The sequence below is a fragment of the Salmo trutta genome, chromosome 2, assembly GCF_901001165.1.
Source record: "Salmo trutta chromosome 2, fSalTru1.1, whole genome shotgun sequence".
NCBI classification, from domain to species: Eukaryota; Metazoa; Chordata; class Actinopteri; order Salmoniformes; family Salmonidae; genus Salmo; species Salmo trutta.
The window spans coordinates 18495993-18520560 of record NC_042958.1 but is presented as its reverse complement, the minus strand read 5'-3'; the positions used below and the strand labels follow the sequence as shown (position 1 = coordinate 18520560).

The window sequence follows — 24568 nt, the reverse complement described above, 5'->3', positions numbered from 1 at the left end:
TGCAAAGACGGAGAATGATGAGAATATTTATTTCAGCGCAGGAAAGGAAGCGTAAACCGGGAAGAGGTATGTTTTTATGAGCCATCTGTCCTCTCTCCCCAGGATACTAGAGGCAGCTATTAATGAAGACAGACAGGCAGACAGACAGACAGCAGTATGTCCCACACACACACACACACACACACACACACACACACACACACACACACACACACACACACACACGGCTTCTCTTCTCACAGCAGATATCATAGCTGTTCTGAGTTACAGTAAGCAGGCACCTGGGAGATGGATGGATAGTTAGCAGCAGGGCTGGCTGGGCTGGCTAACAGAACGGGTAGTGTCAGGAACCGCAGGGCCAGAGGTACACACACACCGTCACACATGTCTCTTAGTGCAGTGATATAAACATGACTGACTGTAATGATGTTAGGAGGCTCCAGAGACAAAGATCCCTATTACTCACCGTCAACACACACACATACACACCCACAATCACACACACACACACACACACACACACACACACACACACACACACACACACACACACACACACACACACACACACACACACACACACACACACACACACACACACACACACACACACACACACAGTCCTACCGTATGTCCCCCATCTGCCTCCCTTCACACACACCCTCCAGACAGACACATTGATAAAACAACGGAGGAGAGGCTTAGGGGCAAGGGTTTAGGTAATGCCTTCACAAGACACACGAATGGCCCCCTGACACCCCCCATCTCCCTCTGTCATCCCCCTCTCTCATCACCCTCTGTCATCCCCCTCTCTCATCACCCTCTGTCGCACCTCTCCTTTTCTGCTTTTAACACCTAGAAAAATAACCAGGAGAGTCTAGGATGGAGAATGAATGAGACAGGAGATGCCTGAGTCCATTACTCAACTGTAGGCCTACACACACACACACACACACACACACACACACACACACACACACACACACACACACACACACACACACACACAGACAGACAGACAGACAGACAGACAGACAGACAGACAGACAGACAGACAGACAGACAGACAGACAGACAGACAGACAGACAGACAGACAGACAGACAGACAGACAGACAGACAGACAGACAGACAGACAGACTGGACAGAGACACACACACTGTATGTGCTGGACAGAAAGCCCAAACACCTTGTGTGTCTGAAGCAGTAAAGAACATATCCAACATCCTTATACTCTCAGCCGAATGCTGAGCTGGCTGCGGTACGCATTATTCTATTAGCAGCCTCTGGGCAGCTGTCTGTTAGAGGGGTTGTGAATTATAATGTACCTCAGCACATCCTGTTCCCCTCCCCTTCTTTCCTCTGCTCTTGTCCTCTCCATAATGCATATGAATGGTCCCAGCAGGAATGAGCCACTAATTGAATCCAATTTAGCGTTCCACATGCCACTCTACACGTTCCGATGATTTCTGCTGCGTTTTCAGTTTCCCTTAATTTTTTCCGGAATAGAGGCGTTTACGGGTGGAGCGATGTGTGACGGGGGTGTAGAGGAAGAGATACAGGCAAAGATTCCTATTTTTTCATCACTAATGTCATTTTATTAGTGTGCCCGGCTCGCCCTAATATCATCTGGTGTAAAATGTCATTACAATACGCAGGAGGACATTTGTCTGAACATTTTAGGGGTAAATCAACATTTATTTGGGATATTTCCCACCTATTGAACCTATTTATTTCGTGGCCCTCGGTCCATTTCTAATACATTCTCACACACTCACACTCATTACAAATTCATACTGTTTGAGGACAACTCACAACAACAAACAGCCCCTTCCTGTTTACTGTTGCATGCTGGGTGTTGTTTTTGTCATCCTTGGGGTGATACTGTAAATGGTTAAACGTGTCTTCCCCAGTCCTATATGGCTATTAGTAGGCTATGAAGAATAGGTTATCATTCCAGACTGGGCCCGTTGGCTCATCTTTTGTTAGGTTTATTGGATCATGTTAAAAATTGGCGAGCCATTGCTGAAAAGGAGGAAGTTCTTTTGAAGACAGAGTCGGTTTGTTATGGCTGGGGCCGGGCCAGGTCCTCCTGATGCTTGATGGTGTTTAATATTAATGTGTGGCAGGCTGATGATTACTAATCTAGACGGTGTGAAGTCAGAAAGGCGACGGGGATGACACACTCATTCATCATCTCTGTAACGTAACCCAATCTGGATCCTCCTACTGTCTTTAACCTTGGACTCCTGTTCCTGGGCCCACGCTGGGAGAGAGGGAGAGAGAAGGAGAGAGAGGGCGAGAGATATAGAGGCAAAGAGAGAGAGAGAGAGAGAGAGAGAGAGAGAGATATAGAGGAAGATAAGAGGAGGGAGGGAGGGAGATGGAAATATGCAGTGTTCCAGCCCCTTTGTCCAACCCCAGAATCACTGTGACAACCTGATGGATGAACAAAAGAGACTTTTATCTTATTTGGTCAAGGTCTGGCAGTCACTCAACTCAAGGCCTCACTCAGCATGAATAAGTAAGGACCTGGGAGAATGGCCGTCATATCACCTAAACGACGCTGAGACGAAGACGATGGTGTAATTTAGTCCCCCGGTATCACTGCATCACCCTATCACTCCCTCCCACCCCTGCTCTCCTCTCGTTTTTATTCATCTGACTTGTCGTTATAAGCAGGTGCCGCTTGGATCGTTAGACATACTGAGGCTGCATGCACATCGGTATGTCATCATCACTAACAGTGCCCTGGAAAGCATGTATTTATGGCTGCCTGGGAGAAGGACCGGAGAGAGTGAGGGAAAGGAGAAATGAAAGGAGAGGGGGAAAACGGAGGAGAAAGCATGCAACAATGGTTCTCTATTAGACAGAGACACATTAGATAGTTAGACAACAAGGATGGAAAAGGGCCTTGTTGTGTGGGTCTGGGGTTTTCACTTTAACTATTGTAACAAACAGCCAGAGAGGAAGGCAGAGACCGACATCTCTCCTTTTGCAGGTGGAGTGAACGTCAAATGGAAATGTCACTCAAAGTTGTGTATCATGTTTTTCTATTATCATACCCTCACATGTCCACCCTCCTTCTTTTTCCCCCACCATCCTTCCCTTTATCCATCCTTCTTCCCTCCCCCACCTCCCTCCCCCTCTGTTATAAATCACATCTGATCAATGACCTTTTCTGCCTGTTTGCCACTTGCCATGTTCAGCACGTGGGTCTAATGGGACTGTTTCATAGTTCATATGTGATACCTGCTGCCCGTCAGCAGAAATTATGCTTGGCACAAACACCACAGGGTAAAGTCATCGTAGAATGTTAATAGGAATATGCATTCATCTAGTTCTAAATCTATGAGTTTTGCTCTTTCCTCTCTGTTCTCCACGGGAATATCAAATTTAAATTCAGATTGTTTTATTGGCATGAAATACCATTTGTAGATATTGCCAAAGCAGTATTGTGGTACAGCATTTCAGTAAATACAGTACAATTCTATAAGGATTATGAAATACGGTTAATTTCAGTAGTAATAATACTAGTACGTATAATCATGTATACAGGTACAACACTACTGCTGTTGTATTGTGTAATCTTCGGTCAAAACATTTAATTCAATAAAAATACAATTATAAAAAACAAAAAATAAAGAATGTCTAATAAATAAACAACAATCTGTACATGGATAATGGTTCCACTATGTATTACCAGTAAGTTATATACAATGTAAATACTTCACCAAATTAGTGTTCATGGGATATCCCTCAGGCTATGGCAATCGTATACATATCTGGCAGTAATATTTGTGGTTTCTCCCTCACCCAAAATAATTCCCAGCTTTATGTCATTAGTAAATGCACAGAAGATGGTAATTGATTGAGATATTTTCTTTAAAAAGATGATCTTATTTGGGAGTATTTCTCACAGTAGAGGAAAAGGTGCGTCTCTGTCTCTACCTCCCCTGTCGTGCAGTGACCACATAGACGCTCCTCTTTGCGTAGCCATGTCTTTTTGTGATTCCCTTTTTCTATAGCCAATTGGTGGTCACTGCGCCTGTACTTGGTCAGGATCTGTCTCTGTTTTGTATCTCTGACAGAGTGCACTCTTAGAAAAAAAGGTGCAATCTAGAATAGGGCTGTGGCGGTCACAAAATTCTGTCAGCCGGTGATTGTCAAGCAAATAACTGTCGGTCTCACGGTAATTTACCGTTAATTAATATTAACACATTTAGTATCTCCTGGCTTCCACACAAGTCACTGATGCAGACCTTTGGAACATCTACATTTTAAAAAGTCTAATAAATCCATGTAATATAGCCTATACCTTCACAATAAATCCATTATTTATTTTAGACAGGTCTAAAGAAGCATGATTAGAAAATGTAGTCTATTTCAGAAGAACAGAATAGCATACTCTGCGTTGTCCTTATCTTAGGACCTGATCTGGCTATGCCAAATGGCTGTGGACTATGCTAGTTCATTTAGCAGGTCCTGATCTGGCTATGCCAAATGGCTGTGGACTATGCTAGTTCATTTAGCAGGTCCTGATCTGGCTATGCCAAATGGCTGTGGACTATGCTAGTTCATTTAGCAGGTCCTGATCTGGCTATGCCAAATGGCTGTGGACTATGCTAGTTCATTTAGCAGGTCCTGATCTGGCTATGCCAAATGGCTGTGGACTATGCTAGTTCATTTAGCAGGTCCTGATCTGGCTATGCCAAATGACTGTGGACTATGCTAGTTCATTTAGCAGGTCCTGATCTGGCTATGCCAAATGGCTGTGGACTATGCTAGTTCATTTAGCAGGTCCTGATCTGGCTATGCCAAATGGCTGTGGACTATGCTAGTTCATTTAGCAGACAAGATTTGCTTAGAATTCCGTGGCAATATTTTATTGTATAAAGAATACAATTAAACAAAGCTGAATAAAATCTAAATATTTTCTCCAAACGATTTGAGGGAGTGCGCTCATGAGGTTAACAAAGAATTATGTACTCCTATATGCTTAATTTAGACTTATTAATGTAACTTCAGTTGTTCAGTTGCCTAACGAACATCAAAAGCACTAGCCTTTTTCAATCTACTATCCCCATAGTACAAAAGTTGACCACAGCTCTCGACCTTCGCCTCTCCCGAGTCCGTACGGGAGTTGCAGTGGGTAAAAAAAAAAAAAAAGGTGTAACTTTTTTTAATAAAATAACATATGGGCTAGGCTACAAGAGGTGTGCAACTATGATTAGAAAAAGTTGCAAAAAAAAGTAAATTCCTTATGCAGGGCATCATTCACAAGTGATAATATATAATTCACAAGTGATAGGCTAATATTGTCACCCATCAGACTATTCTTGATTTAATCTTGTCTTTACATATACTAAATAATATATGTGTGAAATTTGTTTTGATTTAGAATGGACCATTATCATGCACCTGTATCGAAATGGGCAGCGGGAAAAAATACATGTTATCTATGCACTTAAATAGCGAATGGAGGAAGGTTTTCCCCTGGTTGATTTTCATGCCAGCCAGGTAGGCTACACTCCTGTTGTAAAGATAAACAATGTGCTTAATATTAGGAAAGCTGATGGGACCCTCCTCTTTTTAGTAGAAGCCATCACTCTGTTTTCTCGCGCAATTGCATAGCCTATAGAAAAGTTGTGCAACATGAGCTCATGGGTTCTAATGAAGTATTAGAGGGACAATAGAGTGCTGAGTACCAGGCAGTTAGCAAGTTTGTTAGGCAACTAATGACCATCAGCAGCATCAGAGCTTGGAGAAGCCTAATTATAGTGGCTAAAACAGTCACATGAAATTTGACTGCCTTCATGACTCGTGATCGCCGTTTTGGCGGTAATACGGTCACCGCAACAGCCCTAATCTAGAACCTAAAAGGGTTCTTCGGCTGTCCCCTGTCACGGGTGTCGTTAGAAATGGAGGACCAATACGCAGCAGGGACATGTATACTCATCTTCTTTATTTACGGGAAAAGAAGGAAAAACCCAAACAAACACGTGTACAAAAATAACAAAACGATGAACGACAAAATAACAGTCTTGAAGGCAACACAGCAATCCAAGAACAATCTCCCACAAATACACAGACAAACACACCCAACTAATATAGGACTTCCAATCAAAGGCAACACCAAACAGCTGCCTTCAATTGGAAGTCCACCCCAATTAACTCAACAAGAAACACACTTACTAGACTACACATAGAAATACATAAACATAGACCATAACTCAAAACCCGGAAATAATAAATCAAACGCACTCCTAACTAACACACCACCCTGAACCACATAAAACAAATACCCTCTGCCACGTCCTGACCAAACTACAATAATAATTAACCCTTATACTGGCCAGGACGTGACATCCCCATAGGATAACCCTTTGAAGAACCCTTGTTGGTTTCAGGTGGAACCCTTTTGGTTCCAGGTAGAAGACTTTTGGGTTCCCTATAAAATCCTTTGCACAGGGGGTTCCACATTGATTCCAAAAGGGTTCTTCCTGGAACCAAAAAGGGTTCTCCTATGGGGACAGCCAAAGAACCATTTTGGAACCTTTTTTTTCTTAGAGTGTAGAAATATTCTGCCAATTTGTATTATCTTTTGAGGGTCAAATAGCAATTTAGTTTATTCTGTGTTTTGTTTCATTTGCCCAATTTGTCAAATAGGAGGTTTTAATTTCTGTAAAAAATGAATTATGTTTGGATATTAGGGCTGTTTAGTGTTTTTAACAGTTGACATAGGGGACTCTTTCAAGGTTCAGCTCTTGGGTTTCCAGTGCTTTGAATTGTAAGGATGTTTTGGGGCTTAATTTCAAATGGTGCCAAAATGTTATAACTTTAGCCCGGGACTGAAAACACTTCATCTGATTAAGATAGCACTACTAAGAGACAGCGAGTGAGAGCGAGAGTGAAATAATTATTAGAATGGATATTCTCATTCAAAGCGATTGATATCAAACCAATAACATTTGATTTGATATCAAATGCTTTGAATGAGAATATCCATTGTAATAATGATAATTCTATGTCTGTCCGTCTGTCTCTCTCCCTCTCTCTCCCTCCCCCTCTCTCACTCTCTCCAGGAGTACCAGTCGTGTAACACCCTCCCGTGTCCAGACCTGAAGAAGACCACCCCTTGGACCCCCTGGACGCCGGTCAACATCTCGGACAACGGCGGTCACTACGAGCAGCGGTTCCGGTACACCTGTAAGGCCCGCGTCCCGGACCCTGCCCTGCTAGAGGTGGGCCGACAGAGGATAGAGATGAGGTACTGCTCCAGTGATGGCTCCACTGGATGCTCTACTGATGGTGAGTGGAACAGTTCATAGTTAACAGAATAAATAAATGGGGGATCTTCTGTCAGGTGCTGACGGTACTCCCAGCTGACACTAGTTCTTCAACTGAACCTGCACACTCTTTTACTTCTCTCTGACAACTCTCTCTACCCTCACTTCACCTCCAGTCTGTTCTCTCTCACTCACTATCTCTCCATTTATCGCCCTCCCTCTTCATCCTTCTCTCTGTCCCTCTAGGCCTGTTAGTCGGCTTTCACTCTCTCTCTCTCTCTCTCTCTCTCTCTCTCTCTCTCTCTCTCTCTCTTAGTAGTGTTATCTTAATCGGCTGAAGTGTTTTCAGTCCCGGGCTGATTCCTTCAGCGCTTCCAAACGTCAAACGTGTTAATGAACTTCCACAATGAAAATCCACAGAGCTACTTAACAGTTTGGGGCTGCTAATTTTAGCATCCTCGCATCAGCGCCATTATGGATCCAACTCCCCACTCTCTCCCCCTCTCACTTCTCCCTGACACAAGCACCATTGTGGCTCCAATTCCCCAGGTTCTCACTCTCAGCTCTCTCCTCGGCTGATACCACAGAGTCTGACTCTTCCATCTCAGATTAGAGAGTCGTAAACACCAACAGGCTGCTAATTGACATGTTGTTGATGTTGTTTAGGAGGGATCCAACCATTTAAGGGAGAGAGGGAAGAAAAGAAGGAGGGAGGGAAAGGGAGGGAGGGAGGGACAGCAGAGCAATATAGTGGCTTGGGTTACAGATGTGCCAGTTAAAGTTTGTTTATTGAGTTGCTCTCGGCCCCAATGGGAGGAAGATCTCTTTTTAAAGCTTTAGCGCTTTGCACACATACACACTCGCACACACACTCGCATACACACTCGCACACACACTCGCGCACACACTTGCATATACACTCGCACACATACCGCAAGTTCATCAACCGGAAAGAAAGTTAAGACTTACTAACTACAGTCTCTCTCTCTTTACTCTGACTGCCTTCTGAAGTTAATGACTGTGGAGGTTTAAATGAACTAACATAGTGGCGGTGTTAACGTTGATTCACAGCTTCATGAGGAGCAACAGACAGACGTCTAACAGGTTTTATGAACAAAGAGCCATGTGTTAATGGTCTGTCATCGTTCTAATTTAAAAGTGGAGGTGAGGCGACAACATGTGATTCAGTCAAGCAGAATAGTCTTTGCTTTCTGGACGCTTTCAGTGTAAATGAAGAATCCATAGAATCTAACCACTTCTTGGAAAATTGGAAAACTAAACAAACAACAACACAAAGAGTTACCTATCCAAAATGGAGATGTATGGATAAATCACCTCTCCAATCTTTTTGGCTGTATAACAAAGAACAAACAGCAAAAACATATATATGATCAAATACAAATCTTAGAATCAACTATTAAAAACTACCAGAACCCACTGGATTCTCCAATTACATTGAAGGAACTACAGGACAAAATACAATCCCTCCAACCCAAAAAGGCCTGTGGAGTTGATGGTATCTTAAATGAAATTATAAAATATACAGACCTCAAATTCCAATTGGTTATACTTAAACTCTTTAACATCATCAGCTCTGGCGTATTTCCCAATATTTGGAAACAAGGACTGATCACCCCAATCTACAAAAGTGGAGACAAATTTGACCCCATTAACTACCGTGGGATATGCGTCAACAACAACCTTGGGAAAATCCTCTGCATTATCATTAACAGCAGACTTGTACATTTCCTCAGCGAAACAATGTACTGAGCAAATGTCAAATTGTTTTTTTTCAAAATTACCGTACGTCAGACGATGTATTCACCCTGCACACCCTAATTGACAAACAAACAACCCAAAAACAAAGGCAAAGTCTTCTCATGCTTTGCTTATTTCAAAAAATATTTTGACTCAATTTGGCATGAGGGCATGCTATACAAATTGATGGAAAGTGGTGATGGTGGAAAAACATACAACATTAGAAAATCCACGTACACATACAACAAGTATGCGGTTAAAATTGGCAAAAAACGCACACATTTCTTTCCACAGGGCTGGGGGTTGAGACAGGGATGCAGCTTAAGCCCCACCCTCTTCAACATATATTGGTGAGGGCACTAGAACAGTCTGCAGCAGCCGGCCTCACCCAACTAGAATCTGAAGTCAAATGTCTACTGTTTGCTGATGATCTGGTGCTTCTGTCCCCAACCAAGGAGGGCCTACAGCAGCACCTAGATCTTCTGCACAGATTCTGTCAGACTTAGGCCCTGTCAGTAAATCTCAGTAAGACAAAAATAATGGTGTTTCAAAAAAGGTCCAGTTGCCAGGACCACGAATACAAATTCCATATAGACACCGTTCCCTTAGAGCACACAAAAAACGATACATACCTCGACCTAAACATCAGCGCCACAGGTAACTTCCACAAAGCTGTGAACGATCTGAGAGACAAGGCATGAAGGGCCTTGTATATCATCAAAAGGAACATAAAATTCAACATACCAATTAGGATCTGGCTAAAAATACTTGAATCAGTAATAGAACCCATTTCCCTTTATGGTTGTGAGGAATTTTCAAAATCCAGAAAAGAGCTGTTAAATTCTACAACCACCTAAAAGGAAGCGATTCCCAAACCTTCCATAACAAAGCCATCACCTACAGAGAAATGAACCTGGAGAAGAGCCCCGAAGCAAGCTGGCCCTGGGGCTGTTCACAAACACAAACAGACCCCACAGAGCCCCAGGACAGCAACACAATTAGACCCAGCCAAATCATGAGAAAACAAGAAGATAATTACTTGACATATTGGAAAGAATTTACAAAAAAAACAGAAAGAAAAAAATAAAATAAAATGCTGAAGCCTGTCTTCTCTTGAGAGCCAGGTCTGATTACATAGACCCACAAAGAATTTGAAAACAAATGTAATTTTGATAAACTCCCATATCTATTGGGTGAAATACCACAGTGTGCAATCACAGCAGCAAGATTTGTGACCGGTTGCCACAAGTAAAGTTCAACCAGTGAAAAACAAACACCATTGGAGAGAGAGAGAGGGGGAGAGAGAGGGGGGAGAGAGAGAGAGAGAGAGAGAGAGAGAGAGAGAGAGAGAGAGAGGAAGGTGACAGATTCAGTGCTTTGGCAGTGAGGAGGATGGATTCAATGACCCACTTCCTCATTATCACACTCCACATCCATCCATCCAAATAGTGCACAGTGTGTGTGACAGATAGTGTGTGTGCATGTGATCATCCATACGTAGCCCGATCATCCCAATGACATATTCCTTTTGACCCAGGGTCAGTAGTTATCACACAAGGAGGCCGTCCTGAAGTAATCACCTCCATATTGAAGCTGTGTATTGATGTCTGCCACGCTGTGTGTGTGATGAAGCCACAAAGCCAAAGATCCCTCAGTCCCCCTCTATCCTCCAGAGATGATGAGAGCCCAGTGGGAATGGACCGTACTGTCACCCAATGAAGATTTACAGTTAGCAGCGGGCTATTCGCTATCGATTTGAGTCCACACGCACACACACACACAAACACATCCTAGCCGGTTATAAGAGGACGGTGATAAAGCAGGCTGATAAAAGTGTGTGAGTGTGTGTGTGTGTGCCTACATTTGTGCATGCCTGCCTGCGTTATTGTTTGTGTGTGTCTTCTGAAATACAGAAGTATCTAGACATGATCACAGTAGATAGTAAACCTCAGAGACAGATAGCGTGTCGCCATACGTAGCCAGAGACTGGGACTGTGATTTATACTCCAATGAAACACATGACACATTATCACACACATAAAACTAGTGGTTGGAAAGAAGAAACTCCAGTAGTCATCAGTGAATAAAGACTGCTACACACACACCACGTCTACCTACATGTATAACTGTATCATTATGGGACCAGGAGGTTTACCTGTGACAAGTCCAGGAAAAACTCTGGGCTCTATCTATACATTATACTGTATACTGTACTAAAAGGCCTTGGGGGACAGAGAGAAGGATTGAGAGGGAGGGAGATAAATGGAGAGATGGTGAACAAGAGATAATTAACTGGAGGTGAAGTGAGGGTGGAGAGAGTAGAGGGAGTCCTGTCCGGAAGGTGTGCTTATCAAGCTGCCTTATACTACAGAAACAGGAGCATGTTCGGACAAGGCTTACTGGCTTTTGCCCTATGGGCCGATGTGGCTCGGACGAGGCTTACTGGCACCTGCCCTATGGGTCTTTCTTGCTCGGACAAGGCTCACTGGCTCTTACCCTATGGGTCTTTCTTTCTCGGACAAGGCTTACTGGCTTTTGCCCTATGGGCCGATGTGGCTCGGACAAGGCTTACTGGCTCCTGCCCTATGGGTCTTTCTTGCTTGGACAAGGCTCACTGGCTCTTACCCTATGGGCCATTTTGGCTCCGGCAAGGCTTTCTTACTGTACACAGGGTTGGGGAGTAACGAATTACATTACTCACTGTTTATTATCTATGCATAGTCACTTTACCGCTACCTACATGTACAAATTACCTCGACTAACCTGTACCCCCTGTATATAGCCTCATTATTGTTATTTTATTGTGATATTTATTTTATTTTATTTTTTAATTTAGTAAATCTTTTCTTAACTCTATTTTCTTAACTGTATTGTTGGTTAAGAGCTTGTAAGTAAGCATTTCACGGTAAGGTAAACACCTGTTGTATTCGGCGCATGTGACAAATACAATTTTATTTTCTGTAATCTGTGACATGTAACTGATTACAAATAAAATGTAACTTTAATCCATTGCATTACTGGCTAAAATATTGTAGTCAGAATACAGATACTATAGAAAAACTATATGATTACTTCTAGAGTTACTTTTAAATTCAGAAAGGATTTTTGCGAAAAACAATACTTTATTACACCATTCCGTTTTCTCAATGACATTCAAATCAACATTGAAAAAAGGCTCAAGTTTAAGTTTGTTCCATCTGAGCGAGTCTGACCACAAGTCAGAGACCACTATTGTATGTAGCTGAGGAACGCTAAACTTCGTTCTTATATCGAGGCAGAGTTTAGTTTTGATAACTAGTTGCACGATTTGCAAGAAACAACATTGCGTAACCATCAGTCTGGGAAAGTATTTGATAGAACATTTTATTATAAGTATGAATTTCAGCACCCAGCGGAAGGACCGCAGATTTACAAGACAAACATAGGTACAGGTAAGCATTTTAAGAAATACAATTTTTACAAGTATTGACTGATGGTGACTCAATGTTGTTGCTAGCAAATCAAGTGACCAGTTATCAAAACTCAAATCCGCCTAGATATAAGAGAACGGAGTTGCGCGTTCCTCAGCTAACCACTATGATGACACACTAAATGCGTTTGATGGATTGCAGAAAAAGAGCAGTAATATGTTTTGTAGGCTACAGTGCAAGCTAAATTATGTCTTCCAATGGTGCGACTGCTGTCGGCATTAAATATTATACAACCAACTTGAAAAAACGCTTGGAGGTAAGGACGCCAACAGTGGTGTAGCCTACGGGTGCTACGGATATAATTTAGTCCTATTATTGATATCTACATAGGAATGATGTGAATCACACTGCTGATCTCTCAATTATTTGCACCTTACGGATTGTGGTTGTTATGGATGGCTGTTGACAAATGCATAGTTGTATTTTAACCCAATAATTGTTAAATTGAATAAGTGTAGGCTAAGCTGCCGATCAATCATTGTTTATGCGATCCGTGGACAGCTGTTGAAAAATGTGCTCTTGCAACAGATAAACGTTTGAGGGAGTTCCTCCCTTGTAAATTCTTCCGTGGTATTGTGCTCCACACATACTGTCAAAAAACGAGTTTCATTTAAGAAGACCCCAAGCAGGGCTTTTATTTCTTAATCTAATTCATGCCAATTTAGAAAAAAGTCTGAAGGCCATGACACATGCCTGAACTCGCACACTTTTGATAGACTTCAACAGCTGCAAATGATTGAGATATCAAAGTGTCACCCATAGAGACCCTATTAAATTAACAAAGTATTCTAATTCTATAGTGTCACCAACAAAAACGCAAACAATAGTCTTATAGCAAATTCCATTCATTTTTCATGTCACAAAAATAGCATTTTTCAGCGATGACATTCCATGAGAGCAGCATTTATTTCAACCATATTTTGAAGCAATGAGTCCAATCATTCCACCATGACTAAAACATAACTAGGCCAGAACCATGTATTTAGAAATATAAATAATACTGTATATCTCTGGGGTTGACTAAGAAGTCCTTCATTTTTTGGGTTACGTTCAGGTAAAACAATTTTACTAATCTATATTTCCAAGTCCTATTCTTAAAGATCAAGGGGTATTTACCGTGCCTTCAGAAAGTATTCACACCCCTTGACTTTTTACACATTTTGTTGTGTTACAGCCTGAATTTAAAATGGTTTCAATAAAAATAAATGTATCACTGGCCTACACACAATACCCCATAATGTCAAAGTGGAATTATGTTTTAGAAATATTTACAAATTAATCAAAAAGTAATAGCTGAAATGTAAGTGTAAGTCAATAAGTATTCAACCCCTTTGTTATGGCAAGCCTAAATAAGTAAAGAATTTGCTTAACAAGTCACATAATAAGTTGCATGGACTCACTCTGTGTGCAATAATAGTGTTTAACATGATTTTGGAATGACTACCTCATCTCTGTACCCTACACATACAATTATCTGTAAGGTCCCTCAGTCAAGCAGTGAATTTCAAACACAGATTCAACCACAAAGACCATGGAGGTTTTCCAATGCCTCGCAACTATTGGTAGATGGGTAAAAAATAAAAATAAAGCCGACATTGAATATCCCTTTGAGCATGGTGAAGTTATTAATTACACTTTGGATGGTGTATCAACACACCCAGTCACTACAAAGATACAGGCGTCCTTCCTAACTCAGTTGCCAGAGAGGAAGGAAACCTCTCAGGGATTTCACCATTGGGCCAATGGTGACTTTAAAACAGTTACAGAGTTTAATGGCTGTGATTGGAGAAACTGAGGATGAATCAACAACATTGGGATCCTGGGAGAGGAATTCACCTTTCAGCAGGACAATAATCTAAAACACTTGGCCAAATATACACTGGAGTTGCTTACCAAGAAGACAGTGAATGTTCCTGAGTGGCCGAGTAACAGTTTTGACTTAAATCTACTTGAAAATCTATGGTAAGATCTGAAAATGGTTGTTTAGCAATGATCAACAACCAATTTGACAGAGCTTGAAGAATGTTGAAAATAATAATGGGTAAATGTAGCACAATCCAGGTGTGGAAAGCTCTTAGAGACTTAACCAGAAAGACTCACAGCTGTAATCGCTGCCAAATGTGATTCTAACATGTATTGGCTCAGGAGGTTGAATACTTATCTAATCAAGATATATTAGTGTTTTATTTTTCAATTTTTTTTCTCCAAATATTCAAATTTGTCTTCCACTTTGACATTACAGAGTATTTTGTGTAGATTGTTGACAAAAAATGACAATTACATCCATTTTAATTCCACTTTGTATCACAACAAAATGTGGAAAAACTCAAGAGGCGTGAATACTTTCTAAAGGGACTGTAATTAATTGTAAGGACTGGAAATCTGATAAACTTTGATTGTTAATGTAAAAATATAGCCTAATCATTTTATTATATGTATTGAAGTAGAAAGTAATGGGTTAGAAGCCTACATAACCCATAAAGTAAAATGCAGCATTTGTTTATGGCCAGCTATGTAAACTCTAACATTGATTTATGTTGCAATAATGTCGCTTCATTTGTTAATATACATTTTTGTTTTCTTCATATGCCCCTTAAAGGGAAAGTGATCTGAAAGTAACTGAACGTAATCAGATTACATTACTGAGTTTGGGTAATCCAAACGTTACGTTACTGATAAAGAATGTGGACAGGTAACTAGTAACCGTAACTGTTTACATTAAGAAAGTAATGACCCAACCCTGTGTATGCAAATGATATGACTGTGAAAGACCACTCCTGCAAACTATTCCAACTTCCCTTGGAGCTTCCCTTTAATATGCAGGTGACTCCCTGGCAGTCACCAATATGATATCTGTTTTATCAGGCCTTTTGAGGTGTGGGCCTCCCTCCCTTTTTTCTGAATGTCATCATGTTTGTCATGGAAGGATCAGAGGGATCAGGGCTATCAGAAATGACTGACATTTGGCGATTTCAGCTCCATTTGAAGAAACATATTTTAAACCAGACACAAGTCCCAACTACATCATGGCGATACGGAAGGCTAGATTAATTTTCTCTGGAAATAATTGAAAATATTACATATTAGGAGGTTTCATCTCGTTTCTATCTATCTAAATTAGATGGAATAGATAAAGCGTATACGATTAAGCCAAGCAATCTGTATGTATTTTACTGCATACTGAGGTGTTTTCTACCAGCGATCAATACTTAATGGTTATTAGTTACTAACTTAAGATATGAATTGATTACTAGATATTTCTCATTGCGTCTACTCAGTGATATTTAATGTAATGTGTTATCCTTTCTTGTCGCTCTGTAATGATATTCATTATATGAATGGTATACTATATATCATATTTCAGTTGCTGTATTCAACACAATCGACACAAAGATCCATGCAACCCATCACACATTTCTGATATAACTGTTTTATTCTGTGCTTATAGAGAGTACATGTGGACACCTGCTTGTCGAATATCTCATTCCAAAATCATCTGCATTAATATGGAGTTGGTCCCCCCTGTGCTGCTATAACAGCCTCCACTCTTCTGGGAAGGCTTCCAGAATGTTGGAACATTGCTGCGGGGTCTTGCTTCCATTCAGCCACAAGAGCATTAGTGAGGTCGGCACTGACGTTGGTCGATTAGGACTGGCTCGCAGTTGGCGTTCCAATTCAAATCAAATTGTATTTGTCACATGCGCCGAATACAACAGGTGTAGACCTTACAGTGAAATGCTTACTTACAAGCCCTTAACCAGCAATGCAGTTTTAAGAAAAATACCTACAAAAATTAAGAAATAAAAGTAACATAATTAAAGAGCAGCAGTAAAATAACAATAGAGAGGCTATATACCGTCTTTCGGATGGGACGTTAAACAAGTGTCCTGACTATCTGGGGTCACCAAAGATCCCGGTGTCCTGGCTAAATTCCCAATCTGGCCTTCATACCATCATGGCCACCTACTCATCCCCAGTTTACAATTGGCTCTTTTATCCCTCCTCCTCTCCCCTGTAACTATTCCCCAGGTCGTTGCTGTAAATGAGAATGTGTTCTAAGTCAACTTACCTGGTAAAATAAGGGTAAAATAAAAATAAAATAAATACAGGGGGTACCGGTACCGAGTCAGTGTGCGGGGACACCGGTTAGTCGAGGTAATTTAGGTAATATGTACATGTAGGTGGAGTTATTGAAGTGACTATGCATAGATAATAACAGAGAGTAGCAGTGGTGTAAAGAGGGGAGAGGGGCAATGCAAATAGTCTGGGAAGCCATTTAATTAGATGTTCAGGAGTCTTATGGCTTGGTTGGTAGAAGCTGTTTAGAAGCCTCTTGGACCTAGACTTGGCGCTCCAGTACTGCTTGCCATGCGGTAGCAGAGAGAACAGTCTATGACTAGGGTGGCTGGAGTCTTTGACAATTTTTAGGGCCTTTCTCTGACACCGCCTGGTAGGAAGCTTGGCCACAGTGATGTACTGTAGTGCCTTGCGGTCGGAGGCTGAGAAGTTGCCATACCAGGCAGTTATGCAACCAGTCAGGATGCTCTCAGTGGTGCAGCTGTAGAACCTTTTGAGGATATTTTTTATTTTTTATCACATTTCAGGTAACTCCCAAATGCAGACTGTGTCGAAGTAACAATGTTTATTACAGAAACAGGGGCAGGCAAACGACAGGTCAAGGCAGGCAGGGGTCGATGATCCAGGGTAGTGGGGCAAAGGTACAGGACGGCAGGCAGGCTCAGGGTCAGGGCGGGCAGAAAAGGTCAAAACCGTGAAAAACAGGAACAATAATGAGACAGGAACAGAGGGGAAAACGCTGGTAGGCTTGACGAAACAAAACTAACTGGCAACAGACAAACAGAGAACACAGGTATAAATACACAGGGGATAATGGGCGACACATGGGGGGTTGGAGACAATCACAAAGACAGGTGAAACAGATCAGGGCGTGACAATTGTATTTATTTAACCTTTATTTAACTAGGCAAGTCAGTTAAGAACAAATTCTTATTGACAATGACGGCCTACTCCGGCCAAACCCTGAGGATGCTGGGCAATTGTGTGCTGCCCTATGGGACTCCCAATCACCGCCAGATGTGATTCAGCCTGGATTCAAACCAGATGCAGTGCCTTAGACCGCTGCGCCGCTCAGGACCCATGCCAAATCTTTTCAGTCTCCTGAGGGGGAATTGGCTTTGTAGTGCCATCTTCACAACTGTCTTAGTGTGTTTGGACCATGATAGTTTGTTGGTGATGTGGATATCAAGGAACTTGAAGCTCTCAACCTGTACCACTACAGCCCGCCGATGACAATGGGGGTGTGCTCAGTCCTCCTTTTCCTGTTGTCCACAATCATCTCCTTTGTATTGATCACGTTGAGGGACAGGTTGTTGTCCTGGCACCACATGGCCAGGTCTCTGACCTCCTCCCTATAGGCTGTCTCGTCGTCGTCGGTAATCAAGCCAACCACTGTTGTGTCATCGGCAAACTTAATGATGGTGTTGGAGTCGTGCCTGGCCGTGCAGTCATGAGTGAACAGGGAGTACAGGAGTGGACTGAGCACACACTCCTGAGGGGACTGTTAAGGATCAGCATTGCGAATGTGTTGTTACCTACCCTTACCACCTGGGGGCGGCCCATGAGGAAGTCCAGGATCCAGTTGCAGAGGGAGGTGTTTAGTCCCAGGATCCTTAGCTTAGTGATGAGCTTTGAAGGCACTATGGTGTTGAGGGCACTAAGCTATAGTCAATGAATAGCATTCTCACATAGGTGTTCCTTTTGTCCAGATGTGAAAGGGCAGTGTGGAGCGCAATTGAGAATGCATCATCTGTGGATCTGTTGGGGTGGTATGCAAATTGGAGTGGGTCTAGGATTCCTGGGATAATGGTTTTGATGTGGGCCATGACCAACATTTCAAAGCACTTCATGGCTACAGACGTGAGTGCTATGGGTCCGTAGTCATTTAGGCAGGTTAGCTTAGTGTTCTTGGGCACAGGGACTATGGTGGTCTGCTTGAAACATGTTGGTATTAAAGACTCGGACAGGGAGAGGTTAAAAATGTCAGTGAAGACACTTGCCAGTTGGTCAGCGCATGCTCGGAGTACTCGTCCTGGTAATCCGCCTGGCCCTGCGGCCTTGTGAATGTTGACCTGTTTAAAGGTCTTACTGACATTGGCTGCGGAGAGCGTGATCACACAGTCATCCGGAACAGCTGATACTGTCATGCATATTTAGTTTTACTTGCCTTGAAGAGAGCATGGAAGTCATTCAGCTCGTCTGGTAGGCTTATGACACTGGGCAGCTCTCAGTAGTGCTTCCCTTTGTAGTCTGTAATAGTTTGCAAGCCCTGCCACATCCGACGAGAGTCGGAGCCGGTGTAGTACGATTTGATCTAAGTCCTGAATTGATGCTTTGTCTGTTTGATGGTTTGTCGGAGGGCATAGGAGATATTTCTTAGAAGCTTCCGGGTTAGAGTCCTGCTCCTTGAAAGTGGCAGCTCTACCTTTTAGCTCAGTGCGGATGTTGCCTGTAATCCATGGCTTCTGGTTCACCCCAAAGGTGATTCATCACTTCAGAGAACGCGTTTCCAGAGTCCAATGGTGGCGAGCTTTACACCACTCCAGCCAAGGCTTGGCATATCTCCCTCACTAGCTTTAAGCACCGGCTGTCAGAGCAGCTCACAGATCACTACACCTGTACATAGCCCATCTGTAAATTGCCCATCCAACTACCTCATCCCCATACTGTATTTATTTATTTATCTTGCGCCTTTGCACCCCAGTATCTCTACTTGCACATTCATCTTCTACACATCTACCATTCCAGTGTTTAATTGCTATATTGTAATTACTTCGCCACCATGGCCTATTTATTGCCTTACCTCCCTTATCCTACCTCATTTGCACACACTGTACATTTGAAAGTTCCTGAGCTCTTCAGTATGGGCCATTCTACTGCTAATGTTTGTCCCTGGAGATTGCATGGATGTGTGTTCAATTTCATTCACCTGTCAGCAAAGGGTGTGGCTGGAATAGCCGAATCCACAAAATTAAAGGGGTGTTCACATACTTTTGGCATGTTGTGGATGTTATTATTTTCGTGTTCACATGGAAATACACTATAGAGAAATGCTGAGGATATTATGTAACTACTACTGTTTTTTTTTATGCCATACACCCACGACACATACAGTTCCAACATACAGTACATTTCTCACAGAAGATTACTGCACATGAAAGTTAGCCTATGGATTTATTTACAGAATGTGTGAAAAGATGGGTAAATGCAGTATCTAGCAGATAAACTATCTGAACAAGAGGAATCAATAAGAGCTGCATTAATGTCGAGGTCGAGAGAGAGACAGAGAGACACACAGAGAGACACACTGGACAGAACACACATAAGAGAGATTTTTCTTTGAACGGTTGCTGGTTAGAGTCCCTGAGCCGACTAGGTGAAAAATCTGTCAATGTGACCCTGAGCAAAGCACTTAACCCTAATTGCTCCTGTAAGTCGGTCTGGATATTACTAAAATGGAAATGTGTGTGATGTTTTTCAGCTCAGATGCTCTGAGGCCAGTTCCTTTCTGCCCACAGACATCACTAGCCGACAAGGAGACTATCGATAGATTAGTTCTCCCTGTGATCAGACAATAGGACATTGACGAATGGGATTTTTTATTATTTTAAAGTACCTCTCTTTTTCTCTTTCTCTCTCTTTTTGTCTATTGTGCTACCCCTCTCACCCTCTCTCGCTCTCTTTTTTCTACTGTGCTACCCCTCTCTCTCTCTCTCTCTTTCTACCGTGCTATCGGTCTCACCCTCTTTCTCTCTCTCTCTTTTTATACTGTGCTATCCCTCTCAAACCTCTCTCTCTCTTTCTCTCTCTCTTTCTACTGTGCTACCCCGCTCACCCTTTCTCTCTCTCTCTCTCTTTCTACCGTGCTATCCCTCTCAAACCTCTCTCTCTCTTTCTACTATGCTACCCCGCTCACCCTTTCTCTCTCTCTCTCTCTTTCTACCACGCCAGCTCTTTCACCCCCTCTGTTTCTCTCCGGCTACGCTTGACTATTGGGACTTCAATCCCTTAATCATACGTACACTAAACCAGGATTACATGCTAAATAACTCACACATCTACAATTGATCTGAGATAAAGCAGAAGTCTTTCATTAGCACACTCCGTCTCAGCAGATGGATAATAGATCTGTTAACCTCTTTACAAAAAAAATCTAAGAGTCACTTCCTTGTATCTGTCTTACCTCTGTCGACCTCAGACAAAAGTAAATACAAAGTCCCCTTGTAATTAGCCCTCATCACTGGGTGTTAGTTATATTGTGTGTGTGTGTGTGTGTGTGTGTGTGTGTGTGTGTGTGTGTGTGTGTGTGTGTGTGTGTGTGTGTGTGTGTGTGTGTGTGTGTGTGTGTGTGTGTGTGTGTGTGTGTGTGTGTGCATACGTGCGTGTCTCTTCTCTCTGATCCCCTTTCCCTTCAGGGTGGGAGTTTTAATTGCCCTCTCACTAACTTTTAATAAGCGATTTAAGAACACACACACACACACTAAGCAGCTCTCGAGTCTCTTCCCCAAGGCGAGTGTTTGACAAACCAGATGACAGCTCTGGGAATACTGTCACAGCACTGTGGTGTAACGCTGTAATCCACCAGAGCTGCTCATTTTCTGGTTTACACACTCACACACCCAGATGCATGCACTCACACACCCAGATGCACACACACCCAGATGCACACACACGCACACACACACACACACACACACACACACACACACACACACACACACACACACACACACACACACACACACACACACACACACACACTAGTAGAGGCTGGTGGGAGGAGCTATAAGAGGAAGGGGTCATTGTAGTTTCCATATGTTTGATGGGTTTGATACCGTTCCATGAATTCCATGAGCCCGTCCTCCTATAGCTCCTCCCACCAGCCTCCGCTGACATACACACACATGCACACACACCAGACCTCTCATCCCTGTGGAGAGATTTCTGACCTCATCTCAAGTGTGTGTGAATGTGTGTGGGACACTCAGTATTTGTACTTTTACAGTCCAAAGACATCATGTTGCTAACTCTATTCTTCTGTTCTAGTTTGTAAGCTGATAGGGGTTTGTATTGCACGGTACCCCTGCATTCTGAGAGAGTGGCTTATAATTATCTCCTCTGTACATGGTGGATACAGAGATCAATGGAACTACAGTACTCTCCTCATTTAAAAGGGAGGACAGGCCGCTGTTTGTTTTAGCAACTGTGTAGACTGGGATTTCTGATCTCATCTCAAGTGTGTGTGTGCGTGTTGTGTGTTATGTGTGGTTGTGTGTGTTGTGTGTGTGAGCGAGTGTGCGTGTACATCTACCCGACCGAGCAGAGGGCTTGATAAAGAGTGCAGGTCACTGTGGCAGGCAGGGCTGTCCGTGCCACTACCTGTTCAGAATCAATAAAAAAGCAGGGGGCCTCAGAGGACCTGTCAGTTTTCCTGCCAACTCAGGGTGAGGTAGAGAGAGTGTTTGTGCGCGTGTGTCTGTGTATGTGTGTCTGCGCGCATGCATGTGTGTGCGTGCGGACATGTTGACTCCCAAGGTTGTGTGTAGTTATGAAGAGGTCAGGACTGTATGTGTGATAGGTAAACACTCTGGTCTCTCTACTAAAGGGCTGCAGGGAGAATACAAAGCACCCAGCAGCAGGGGAACTGGATGGTCAATCAGAAAAATAGAGGGAGAGAAATAGAGGCAAAGGACATTTCCAAGACGTAGAGATAGAGAGACAAAGGAAGGTCACAGAGAGAAAAGAGAAAAGGGCAGGAAAAGAGAGAGAAATGGTTTCATTGTTGTGGCTCAGATGGTTGATAATAGCAGGGTGGGTTGATTGAGTGAATCATCACTGGAGTGTTTGGGAGCGAACGCTCTAATTTAGTTTCGAGTGATTATCATTCACACAAAGACCTGATCTCACTCCTCTGTCTCGCACAAAGAGAAGCAAGACAGACTCACTCTGAAAGGGACATTTTCACAGCCTCTGATGATGAATGAATGCGGTAATTGAAGCTTAATAGAAATTATAGTTTCATATTTCATTTAGATTTCTCCGTTAACTCATGTCAGATGAGGGATCATACAGTAGTCAAATGCTCGTAGAGTTGCATGAATTAGAGGATCTCAGTAGCTCTCAGCAAGCCTGTTGTGAACGCGCTCGACTAAAGAGCTGTAGAGGTAAAGTTAACTTAACTTTTAGGCGACCTGCTGTAGCTTGAGTCTGACTGTGTGTGTGTGTGTGTGTGTGTGTGTGTGTGTGTGTGTGTGTGTGTGTGTGTGTGTGTGTGTGTGTGTGTGTGTGTGTGTGTGTGTGTGTGTGTGTGTGTGTGTGTGCGTGTGTGTGTGGCACAGGCTGATGTACTTTAAGCTCAGACACCTCACACACACACACACACACACACACACACACACACACACACACACACACACACACACACACACACACACACACACACACACACACACACACACGCACAGAGGCACACACACACACACACAGTACAGTGACGGGCTGTACACAGGTTAGTATGCATAACTCTGTTAGTTCTACATACATACTGCAGCTGCAGTTTTGGAAAGTGGCACAAACGGAGATTGGTAGCTCCATTTGCGTAGACTTTGAAATCACTGTGGAGAGCCTTTTAGTCTCTCCGTCTTGTAGCCTACATATGAGTCATGTAGATGTCTTGCTCCAGGGATTCAGTTTTTCTTGGTCACCAAAAACTCTTGGTTCTATTATTATAAATTCTTAGCTTCAATACATATTCCAAATGGACAAAATATGATGTATTTCTTAATTCTCTGTAAGTAAGTCCATTTGTCCCAGCTCCATCCTGACCCCCTCTCTCTCGTCTCGCTCTCCACTAGGAGAGCTGCTGCTGTCGGGTAAGATCTCCGGCCACACCGTGAATGGAGGCTGGACATCCTGGAGCTCCTGGTCTCAGTGCAGTAGAGACTGCAGCCGAGGGATACGTAGCCGTAAACGGACCTGTACCTCCCCTGAACCACGCCATGGAGGACAGACCTGCCTGGGACCTGCTCAGGAGTACCAGGAGTGTAATGTCACACCCTGCCCTGGTGAGATATAGAGATACACACCTGAACATACAGGTAACTGCAAAAATAAAGGCAACACCAACATTGTGTCTAAATAGAGTGTTGGGCCACCACGAGCCAGAACAGCATCTATGCGCCTTGGCATCAATTCGACAAGTGTCTGGAACTATATTGGAGGGATGTGACAACATTCTTCCACGAGAAATTCCTTAATTTGGTGTTTTGTTGATGGTTGTGGAAAACGCTGTCTCATGCAATGCTCCAGAATCTCCCATAAGTGTTCAACTGGGTTGAGATCTGGTGACTGATACACACGCACGCACACACACACACACACACACACACCCTTTAACAGTAGAACCGCCGGGCATAGACGGATCCACCTTCAAGCTAATGAGCAGTCATTCTGACCAGTGGTGGAAGGTACTTAAGTAAAAATACTTTAAAGTACTACTTAAGTAGTTTTTTGGGGTATCTATAATTTACTTTACTATTTATATTTTTGACAACGTTTACTTTTAGTTCATTACATTCCTAAAGAAAATAATTCCATTCATTTTCCCTGTCACCCAAAAGTACATTTGTAATACTTAGCAGGACAGTAAAATGGTCCAATTCACACACTTATCAAGAGAACATTGGTTATTTGAAAATGAAATAATCTAAAAAATATCACTATTTTTAAAACAAGCCATAGAAAGTTGGTTGCAATTTCAGTTTAATCCACCAGAAACTATTTTAGAATAAGAATGTAACGTAACACAATACTTTCTGAATGCACTGCATATGGGGGTTGGAAATGATGCAGACAATTACATTGATGGAAGCTACAATCTATCTGCAATATTAAAGCTGATCTACCCCCCAAAATAAAAATAAATAAATAGATAACATCCCTGGTCATCCCTACTGCTTCTGATCTGGCGGACTCA

General features: G+C 42.6%; 1 protein-coding gene across 4 annotated transcripts in view; it reads left to right on the top strand.

The window, feature by feature from the left end:
* The window catches only part of sema5a (sema domain, seven thrombospondin repeats (type 1 and type 1-like), transmembrane domain (TM) and short cytoplasmic domain, (semaphorin) 5A), a 193270-nt gene that overhangs the window by 149598 nt on the left and 19104 nt on the right, over positions 1-24568 (top strand). For all 4 annotated transcript variants that reach the window (XM_029697428.1, XM_029697432.1, XM_029697435.1 and 1 more), the window contains 2 exons: positions 7085-7310; positions 23448-23657. In XM_029697428.1, coding sequence (XP_029553288.1) covers positions 7085-7310; positions 23448-23657 — 436 coding nt within the window. The remainder of the gene's footprint in view (positions 1-7084; positions 7311-23447; positions 23658-24568) is intronic.